This window comes from Crocodylus porosus, unplaced genomic scaffold (genome assembly GCF_001723895.1).
Source record: "Crocodylus porosus isolate Cpor-Errol unplaced genomic scaffold, CroPor_comp1, whole genome shotgun sequence".
NCBI lineage: Eukaryota > Metazoa > Chordata > Crocodylia > Crocodylidae > Crocodylus > Crocodylus porosus.
In genome coordinates, this window is record NW_017728943.1 from 85,108,967 (window position 1) to 85,120,070 (window position 11,104).

The 11,104-nt window shown below is 42.3% G+C and overlaps 1 protein-coding gene across 1 annotated transcript in view; it reads right to left on the reverse strand.

The window, feature by feature from the left end:
* FEZ2 (fasciculation and elongation protein zeta 2) overlaps positions 1-11,104 on the reverse strand; it is a 61,041-nt gene that overhangs the window by 41,638 nt on the left and 8,299 nt on the right. The window contains exons 3-6 of the mRNA XM_019548603.1: positions 10,904-11,100; positions 8,608-8,716; positions 4,665-4,781; positions 1,141-1,285 (exon numbers count right to left, since the gene is read on the reverse strand). Of these exons, the coding sequence (XP_019404148.1) occupies positions 1,141-1,285; positions 4,665-4,781; positions 8,608-8,716; positions 10,904-11,100 (568 nt within the window). The remainder of the gene's footprint in view (positions 1-1,140; positions 1,286-4,664; positions 4,782-8,607; positions 8,717-10,903; positions 11,101-11,104) is intronic.

Here is an 11,104-nt window from a genome sequence, read left to right on the forward strand (position 1 = left end):
CTTGGTATCCTTGGAGCTGGAGCCCATTGCTTTGCTCCTGCCCCACCCCTGGGGGTGTGCATCAATGACAGCCCCAGCCCTGCACACTTGCAGCCATATGCATTTCCCAGCCATGCCTGCCACTGTTTTAGTGCCTCTACCAGCCCAGGAACTGCCCAGCACCAGGCCCTGTCTGTAGACAGGCTTGGATGGTGTGTCTGGCTGCCATGCTGGGCTGGGCCAGTGGGGGACAGCCCTAGGTCACTGGGTGCACCTCGCCCCTGTCCTGCCCTCCCCACCAGCCCCCCTGACAGCTACCTTAGACCTGAGTCAGCACAGCTTGGGGGGTCATGCAGCAGGAGCTTCCATCAGCAGTGGTGGCAGGGGCATGGGAGTGGAGGCAGTCTACTGGTAAGCATGCAGGAGCACCTTGAACCTGCTAGCCAAGGCCACTGCAGGCAGCATGCATACTCCCCTCCCTCACTGCAAGGGCAACCATCTGTTCCATTTGCTCCTGACCTAATTTTGGGCACTTAAAGTGCAAAATTTAGACCACTTCCACTTTGAGCTTTTTGAATGTCTGTACTTAGCTTATGAAAGTAAAAGGTGAAAACTATCAGAATAACCCCGCACAAAAATTAAAACTAGTCAAGCTCATTATGCCTATGTAGAAAAAACATTTTTTTCTTCCGTTTCTGCTCTGGCTTATACTAAAATGCAAACGCTACAGTCACTGAAACAGAAGAGTCTACTTTTTTTCCTTTAATGCTTTTTGAACATTAATTCATCTCTGGAAATGCAAAGTACATCCAGTAGCCTCAACAGTCAATTATCACTGTTTGCAGTTCTTAATAAACTTTAACAGGGATAGCTGCCTTTTCACATTTCCTATAAAGAGCCAAATCCAGGATATCAAAACATTAAATATTTTCACAGCAAAGTTTTCCATTCAATATTAAATGGATATGCTTGATGAGCCTTATAATTTTTTCTTTATATAAATTATATTTTTGTTTTATTCTAGATTTTATTCAATTTCAGGTTTTATTAGTAATATTTTTAAATGCAGATTCAATTTACAAGCGGAAATTTGTTTTAATTGATTAAATATATTCAAAAAGTTAAAGTATAAAGGCAGGATATTAAACCAGGGTTTCTTACTCTCTTCATAACTGTTATTTGTACTGGACCTCTTGAGTGTTTGAATTTCCTGAGAAAGCATGGATAGCCGGTCTGACTGAGTGGGTGTTTCATCATCATCTGGGTCAGGCGATTCCTGCATCATTTCCTCTATTTCTTCAATCACCTTTACAAAAAAAGAGAAATGCACATACATATACACATACTTGGGATAAAAAGTGAAACAAAATGACTTACACTGTTAGTACATTCTAGCTTATCTTTTTATATTTGTAAGGTTTTCTAGTTTTAGATATATTTTTCTATAAGCACAGTTTAGTGTTGCACAGCAAAGTCAATTCTGACACTGAATTTAGGCTTATTAATGCAAAATTAGAATATAAATAGAAAATGAGACTATTTTATTTGGCCTTCTCACAAAAAGTGTACAAGATGAATATGTTCAGTTTCATGACTAAATATTAAAAGGATGAATCTGTGTAGTTATACAAAGACCTATGCATCTTCATTGGTAGATAATCTTCAAGAATGAGCTTTAACTCCCTTTCCTGATATTCAGTATAAATTTTATTTCTTAATTTCATCCCATTTCCTCAAATTAAGCCATTTAGTACCATCATAAATAATTATTTTAGTTCCTGATATTTTTATGCTTCAAAATATATATACAGAGGGTTATGCTGCCCCTTGATCACATACAGTAAAACTAATTTTATTGCTACCTTATTTTTTCTATGCAAGTCTCTCTCTCCAGCCTCTCAGTTATTTTTATTGTTCTTCTGTGGACATTCTCCAACTTCCAGGTTGGAAGCTAGGAAAAGGGGGATGCGAAGAAGAGAGAGGTCTGCCCAGCTGGGGAGCAGGAACTCTGGGGGGTTGTGTGGGTACATGGGAGTCTCTTATATTGCAGACTGCTGGGAACTCTAGTGGCTGGGAAGTTGAAAGTCCAGAAGGAAATACTGGCAGCAGCAGCACAGCCCAGTCAGAGATACTTGGAGTGAGTGATGTGCCCTTAAACAGGTAGTGTTCTCTTTTTGTTTGCAATTTTTTTTAGTAAGCATTGACCCGGAGGTACAGGGTTTCCCGAGGGGGTAGGGGGGAGAGTTCTTTTTTATTATTAAATATTTAGGTAAGGCAGAAGCCTGCAAATTTTGTTGGACTTCATTGGGAGGACAGGGAGTGTGGCTGCTAGGGAAGTGCAGAGGAAACCTTGAGGTGCAACCAGGGCTAGAACCCCTGCCCCAGACAGGGCAGATGACAGAGACAGGATGGAAACTGGAGAGGGCTGGAGCTCCTAAGCTGGGTCCTGGCAGAGTGGGCCTGTGGCAGATAGAGCCCAGCTAGAGAAAAAGGGGTTGGGGGTGAGGAATAGTCAAAACCCCAAAAGGTGTTTGCAGGCGGTGCCTGATTTAGTGTTAATTAAGTGAGAAGCCTCCTAAAGCTGACATTGCATAAGATCCGTGAGGCATGGTCGTGATTATGGGGGCTGCTGGAGGTCACAAATTTAGCCTTTACGGTACATACAGCTAGACAATACAGAGTGAAAGAGAGCAAGTGCAAGAGAGTGAGCACTTAGGCTCCCCAGCTTCAGAGGGCAGCCTTCCCTCCTTACTTTAACAACAAGGCATGGCAGGAAAGACCCTGGGACGCTGGAATAGCAGTATGACAGGATAGGGGTGGCCAAGAGTGGGGAGTGACAGCAATCCCGGGTGCCTCTCCTATTATACTCCCCATTACCAGGCTTCCACGAATCTAGTTTTTCTAGGTCAAAATCCTAGTTGCCAAATAGTGTTTCCCAAATATACGTACTTTAAAATTTCCTTGCTTTAAGATAAGGTTCCAGGTAAAAAAAAAAAGAAAGGTGGTGCACCGATACATCAGTCCGATATCAGAACAGTACTGATATGAAGAAGACTGTCTATATCAGCCCTGTGGGACCGATAATTTGGGCGATAAATGCCCATGCTGCGTGCAGCCACAGCGCGGCACAGAGCAGAGCTGGCAGTGTGAAGAGCTGCCTCCAGCTGGCAAGTCGGTTCCCCGCTGCTTGCACCCTGGGAGGGCGGGGGCGTGAGGCGGGGGAGTAGGGTATGTGCTCCCAGATCTGTGCTCAGGGCAGGCTGCAGCTGCCGGGTGGGCGTAGCCGAAGCCAGTACTGCATGGGGCACTTCTCACTGGGGGCTGGGCTTGGAGTGGGCTCCATCGGCACTGGGAAGAGGTTGTAGTTGCCCCAAATTTCACCTTAGCTCTGCTCTCAGCCCCGCACCACCACTCACAGCCCTAGCTGAACGCCCCTCCTCCACCCAAGCGCTGGGAAAAGTTGCGGCTGCAGGTCCAGGAACACACATCACCCTCCACCCTCCCAGGGTTCATGCAGCAGCAGGCACCACCTCCACCCCACAAGCTGCGCCTCTGTTGCTGCCCAGCCGGGGCAAGGGAGATGCAGCATGGAGGCAACACTCAGATATGTGACCCTTGTCAAAATGGCACCTGGAATGACAAATGGTGATGGCCACTGCTCTTGTAAGGACAGGAGACAGAGCTTAAACCCTGAAGTCATTTTGAACTTTTGTACCTGGGGGTCTAGTATAGGAGGAGGATGACAGAAACCCTATCTGTGTTTTGGCTTCCCTGGTTGCTTCTGTCTAAACTTTTCTTTTTGCCATTAAGTAATTAATCTAACAAGAATTCACCACAAAATAGAATACACTGCAGTGATAGCTATTCCCTCTCTTAGAGGCCTGAAGCTCTTCAATATCTGTCTCACAATCACAGAAGGCCAGCGAGGTCTGTGATGGAGTCTGGGCTGCCCACTTATATCCTCATAAGAGCCCAGGTGGATACCACTATTCAAAATAGAATCCAATTTTATGCACATGGGGCACGTGTGCACCAAGAACAGAATTTCTCTGAAGTACGATTCACAGAAGTAGTCATTACCCTACCCATCATCTTTAAGAGGCACAGCAATTTTCAAGACAGTACAAATAAGCATGTGGATTTTAAATTGTGTAGAAGTCTTTTAAACAACAGGCCGTTCTCAAATGTAATAAGAGCAGAGTGCTGCTGTTCCACTCTAATATTATGCAACACTGAAGTCCTAACTTCCATCTTCCTTCCACATATACACAAAAAAATTATTGTTCTACTGTACTGTTTTTGAAAGCCACACATTATACGTTAATTCCAAGATATTTGAAAATAAAACTATCTGTTTTCTTATATACCCGTATGCCACACACTTAATTTAGACACATTTCTTTCTATATACTCTTCCTCCTTTGGATTTCTGATGGACTTTGATGGAGAAAACTAAGGCACTAGAAGCAATGAGCATTTCAATTACTGTAAAATGAGATTCTAAAGCTGACAGAACAAAATATATTATTTTCCTCTCAAACTTTGAAGAATGCTACAGTCCCTCATGCAACCTTATGTAACTATAAAGCATTCAATCAGTTTACATCCAAATCTTTTCAGCATCCATTAAACAAATAGGTATGTCTTTAAGAGCTCACACACAGTAGTAACACTGGATACTTTACCTGTTCTGCTGTGAAAAGCGGCTCATCATTGATGCAGGACACTATGATAGAATGCATATCTAGCTGCTCCCTCAGTTCTTCATCATCTGACAAATCAAGGTTCAAACCGTCATTTACCTAAAACCACAAAGAAAAAGGGGGTGGGGGCTGAAATTAAATTATAAAAAGTCTCTAATATTAAATAATGAACATGAATTAGATTCTTGCTTTTAAGTACTTAAAGCCCAATTAAACCTCAATAAAAATTAAAATAAAATTACAAAGGAAACATATTTTATCAATATAATCAACATTTACTTTGGACAAACACATAAGCATTCTTTGTTTTCTCAACATGCTAAAAAGTACATAACTTAGCAATGAAGCCACTCACATGCCACCCACTGGATGCCATACAAACATTTGTAGAAAAGGCAGTGTTAAGTCCATCATTTGTAATTGTTCTCTACTCTTTCAAATGGAAGACATCAAAGTAATGAACAAGAAAGCCATACAAAAGTCTGATAAAACTAGAATCTGTTATAAAATAACATTGTTGCAAGATCAGTGATATTTATATATTGAAAGACATCAGACTTTTGATATAAGCAACAGTTACCAGTACATTTCCCAAAAACAAAATCTTTTTTTTTTTTTTTTCCTGGAAACACACCCTGTATGTTTTATTAAATGAAAATATACCATATATATCATGGAAATAATTATGTAAGCATTTATCCCTCAAATACATAAAAAATACATCCTTTGAATAGCTTGCAACTCAGTAAGTAAAACAAAAACCCCACAATAATCAAATCCTCTGATTCCCCTAGCTACCAATCTGTTAGGTCTACAATTTTGCCTTAAGATACTGATATACTTTGAAATGATTTGCTTTTTTAGCATCCTATTAAAATGTTTCAGTCAAATGAACCTGAATGTGCCAAATGTACGTAAGTATCAGTTGGCAATTCAGCAACACAGGTCTTTTAAAAAATTGTGAAAATTTTGAATTCAACATGTCAATTATAGCCACTTGTTCAACCTCTGGGCATTCAGCATTTGTCATGCTGGTACAAAAAAAGATCTACCATCTCACTGAATGTGCAATGTCAGGGTACTTTTTACACTTTAGATCAATTCAAATTTTTGCCACGCCTGCATTGCTATTGTCAGTACGTATTTTGTCAAATCCTTCCAAAACTACCTTCAAGTGCTTTTGTAAAATCTATCATCTGTGAAGTATCTTGTGATAAACATGTGCCCAAACCCCTATGCTGTTCACTGCAATTCTCAACATACTTGTGACAGGTGGACACAAATATACAATCTTCTTGAGAACCCTGCCAACTGTCACTGAAAAAGGAGAATCACTGTCCCAACTTTCTGTCAGGCAGCAAAAGAATTTCTGTTCTTTCAAGATTCAGATCAGGCCATTAGTATATAATAAAACAAATTCACATTTAAAAACAAAATGATTCCCTGTCCAAATCAAATTACAATGCAATTTAGAGATTAATTCTGGAAGGCACCTTCAGTCCCTCCAGAATTTATGGAATTTGTCCATTTTGCATTTTACAGAAGGCATCTGCTCAACTTCTTTCCACACTCCAAATAAGCAAACTTAACAGGTTTTAAAGGTGCAAGACTTAGAAATTCAGACCCACACAGAATATCCCATGCTGAGGATACGGGCAACTCCTAAATACTGATCTACTTTGTGCTCACAGGCATACAAGAAGGTACCCATCATTATTCAGAACACTGATACTGCTGATCTTTGAAGAATAGGCTTAACAGGCAAATGTCTTGTGTCCTCTTTATAAAATTAGCTTCCAATTGACCACAAAAGGTGTTGTTTGGATGTGAAAGGTCCTCAGACTTATCTTGTATACTGCAATGCTGAGGGCATCAATTCTGGATGCAACCATTTTTGTCATATATAATAGGTCTCCTTAATCTGAAATAATGTAATCTTAATTTCTGATAGCAAAATCTCAAATGGCTTCTGCATCTCCTGGAGAAGAAGGCATAACTTTTCTTAAACACCAAACCACAAGACCAGTAATTTGTGCATGGTGGTGCCTCAATGCTGTATATTCTTTTCAGCTACTGCCCAGTCACATCTTAATATATTTCTCAGTCCAGAAACACTCAGCTCTGGAACTCTATGGATACAGATTTAGGCAGTGAAGACTCAATCACCAAACACGTATAGCAAGGAATAGCTGATTTCTGCTTACTTGCACAGTACCACACATGAAAAGCCAGGGTGGAAGGAAGATGTTTCTACTCTTCTTTCTTCCTCAACACAGGTTTAATTGAAGAGACATCACTATGAAATTCCTAGTGGTCTATTACAAGAAGCTCCACCTTGGAGTCTTGGGATGCTTTTCATCTTATGCAAGATGATATCAGGCATCCTTCTGATAATGGATTAGGAATTTTAGTTTCTCAAAGAACAGGTCAGCTTCCCCTTCTTTTGTTACAGAGAGAGGGGATCTCAGGAAACTAGGGTCAGGTGACAATTCTCCCTCAACATCCCACTTTCAAGATACACTCCGAGACAGGAATCATCCAAGTAAAAGAGTCTCTTTCATAAAGTCTGCGTCTCCTGCAATAAAGACACTGACATACTCATTGATATTTTGATTGCAAAGATGTAATTATTATAAACCCATTCAGAGCAGCTGAATGAACTCTCAAAATAAACCAAGATAACTATGTCCAAATAAATAAACACACATAACAGAAGCCAAACATAAAAGAGACAGCTGCCAGGCAGTGCTGCCTGATATTGCCACTTTACCCCTGGGACCCTATAAATGTTTCTTTCAGTTTTACCTTTCTATCCTGACTCTTCCCACCAATTGCTTCCTGTGGAGTGGATTCACTTTTACCTCATTTAATCAAAAGCATGACAGAGCTCAAAATTGTCCTCCTTTTCTCATGCGTTTTACATGAAGAATGCTGGCTCAGAGTCCAGTTTCTTGGAGTCAGAATACCTGAGGAACTTGTCCTGGTTTTGTTCCTCAGCTGTATTTTTTAATTTCAGTAGACTATCAAGCAATGATTCTTAACCTGGGTACCACAATACCCTCGAGTGCTAGGAGATCTTTCCAAGGATGCAGTGCTGTACTGTTAGGTATGCAAGCACTTATATGATTCACAAGATAAACGCAGAGATTGCAAATGGGAGTGTCAAAAACATTCTAACCTGCTGTGGTCTTTCGGAGTCCTTTGCAACAGAAATGAATGATTATTTTTCCATTGCCAAAAAGTCACAAAAGTTGTGAGCTCACATTTTCCAAGGGATATCCTGAGTCTAAAAAGGTTGAGGAACATTGCTATAAAATAAGGGGCACATTTAGGCTTCTTTATGTTCTTTAGCTAATTTTTCCCCCTACTCTTCTCATTTTTCTCCAAGGCAACTATTTTATTTGTTGAATAATAAGAGGAAAATGTTGCTGAATTCTCTGCTTCATAAAGAACTGACTACAATATATTTGGACTTGGATCCTACAATTGGATCCACCAGTGCAGAGTTTTACTTGTACTTATCTGGCTGGAGAATCAGACCTTGGTGGGAAAAAGTTCATGCTAAATTTACCAAAGCATAGGAATACTCCCAAAAGGATTCAGATAGAACTCAATACACAACAGAGAAGAATGTTTTTAAATGAAACAAAACCACTTTCACAGTTCAATACTGCCTTTTCCCATGCTCCTTTTCTTATGCAAATTGGTCCATTTGTTGGCTGGTCAACTTACTGACAAGGTTCTGAAGCTGGGAAGCAGAAATATATCATTGTTTGAAAAAAATTAAAGGGGAACTTACTGCTAATGACAGTGTAAGCATGAAAAATAAAAAGATTATAAGGGTTTCAGAAAACCAACACTTTTAATGCAAATTACAACCTCTTCTGTTTTGTTGCTGAAAAGATGTTAGCCAGTCAGAACTTACCCCTTTTTCTGCAAGATTTAATGTTGGCAAATGCAAAGTTCTGGTGTGGGAGGATTTCCAGTCAACTGGCATGACATTACCGTAATTATCAGTCAAAGCATTCCAAATCCTATATATAAGAATGAAAGAACAAATCTGCAGACATCAAAATGAAAAACAACTGATATTAAGATAAAAGAATATCTTTTGCTGAGGTCTCTGTCAATAAGTACATTTCCTGCCTCCACATATCCCAAAAAATATTGTGACCAATTTTTTTTGTGTTTTAAAGTTAAAGAAATAAAACCTTCAAGTTCAGCTTTGTTTATACATCTTTCTTTTTTCCAAAGAGACAAGTAATTTGCTTGTGTGTGTACATCAGGAACATTTTGAAAAAAAAGGGAGGGGAAGATAAAAAAAAAAAAAAAAAAAAGCATGCATCACTAGTTACATAAACATAATCAAAAGCTGTTTGCAGTGTAGGCAAGTTCTCCCTTTGTCTGGCTGAATTTTACCAGTGATGGCTATTTTACCTTTTTCATTTCCTCTCTATTTTACTCCAATTTGCCTTGCTGCCAGAACTTGCAAAGCAGGAATTAGCAAGTGCTGACTACAAACACTCAAGACAAAAATCATTTTTGTAAGAGGCTTTGTCTTTAGAACTAAAACTTTCATTTTTACCCTAGGATAACTTATATGTGTGAACCATGCAGATAAAAAAGAAGAACCCCCCCCCAAAACATCCATAGCTAGGTGATGGGACTCGATGTAAAACTTAGAGATTGAATTTCAGGTGCCTGCAGATGGGTGAGATTACCATGAAATAAAAATACTTGAGTGCTTTTTCCTCACTGTGTATATCCTGGTATAGTTCACACAGGTTAATTACCCACCTGGGTAATAAAAACATTGCAACCTTCTGGCAGTACAGAAAAGCCTTATGTGAAGACTGTGCAATTTAAAACAATGTTACAATTCAACGCTGAACAGCACTGCAGTGAAGCAAATATTATGTTGTGGGAACAAAATTTACAAAGTACAGTTACAAACTCATTTGCCACACAACTTTAAATGTATTGCTTTCTGCCTTAAACTTTCCCTATTTAGTTTCACCTGAAAGGCAGAGATTTGAGTTTTTGAAATAAGTTAAATAAATATTAAAGAAGCTATTTGGAGCTTAAGAAAGTATTTCCCCCTTAAGAAAAGACGCATTCTCTTTTGGAAAATATAATACAGTAAGAAAACCTTCAAACAAGACAAATGCCTACACCTCAGTGCCAGACAAGGTGCTTTGGGTACATCAAGTACTTTTTATTAGACCAGCTCAAATAGTTGGAAAAAGTCTTCTTAGCAAGCTTTCGGGTACAAATACCCTTCATCAGGCTGAGGAAGCATCTGCAGTTGTGGCACTGTGGCCAAGCCTTAAGAAGTCAGAAGCTGACACAAATTCATTATGGGTTTGTTTCCCCCACTCCCCCTCTAGAGTGTGGACACGTGTTGCACTGAACAAGTACCCAAATGACTTCACCTAGTGGCAAGGAGGACTGGGCCTGCAGTGCACCGCCCTACTGTGGAGTAAAGCTCCCACATCCAGGTAGTGGGAAACCAGGATTTTGTAAAGGTGGGTGCGGGACAAGTGATGGGGTGGCAGTACCCTGGCTCCCAGCCTCACTGCTGTACCCAAGGGGGCAGACTGCGCTGCAGGAGCAGGGTCCAGGCACTTTTATGGAGTGTCACAAGCAGGCAATGATCTCCCCTCTGCACTCCCTTCCCACCCCTCCATTCACACCTCCCCTGCCCGCTGCTGCTGCCGTTGCTGCCCCCCGGGCACAGCAGGAGGCTCCAGAGCCGCTCCACCCCTCTCAGTGAGAGACAGCAGCAGGTAGGTTTCACCCACTCTGTGCCAGCTCATGGGTTGGTAGGGAAAACCAGGGGGGCAGTGGGCTGCGAGGATGAACCCGCCCGCCACAGCAGCCCCCAGCTGAGCCTCCTCAAACCGGGGACAGCAGCAGGCAAGGGAAGGAGGGGGAAGGGAGAGAGGTGCCCTGAGCCAGGGGTCTTACCTGGCTCAGGGCCTTTCCAGAGAAGCCCCCCTGCGGCCTGCCCCTGCACCCCGGGTGAGGCGCAGGGAAGCATCCCCTGGGGCAGGTCCTCTGCCCTGCTCCCCCCAGCATGGTGGACTCCTGGGCGGTGGTCCCGTCCCCCCCACCCCGCATGGGGGCGCCCGAGCTCCTCCCGCCCCAGCTCAGCCCACGCGGAAGGAACCAAACGTGCTGGGGGTGGGGAGACCCGGCCGCTCACGCGCACGCGCACTCACTCGTCGTGGCGCAGGGAGCTGGGCTCGCTCAGCGGCGGGGGGCGGCTGTCGGCGCTGCCGCTACCCCGGGCCGGTGGCTCGAAGCACAGGGACAGCCGGGCCGCCAGGTCGCCGGGCCCGCCTCCGGCCGGCTCGGCGCCGCTGCCCGAGGGCGCCTGGAAGCCGGAGAAGTCTTGCCAGTCCCCGGCATCCCGCGGCTGC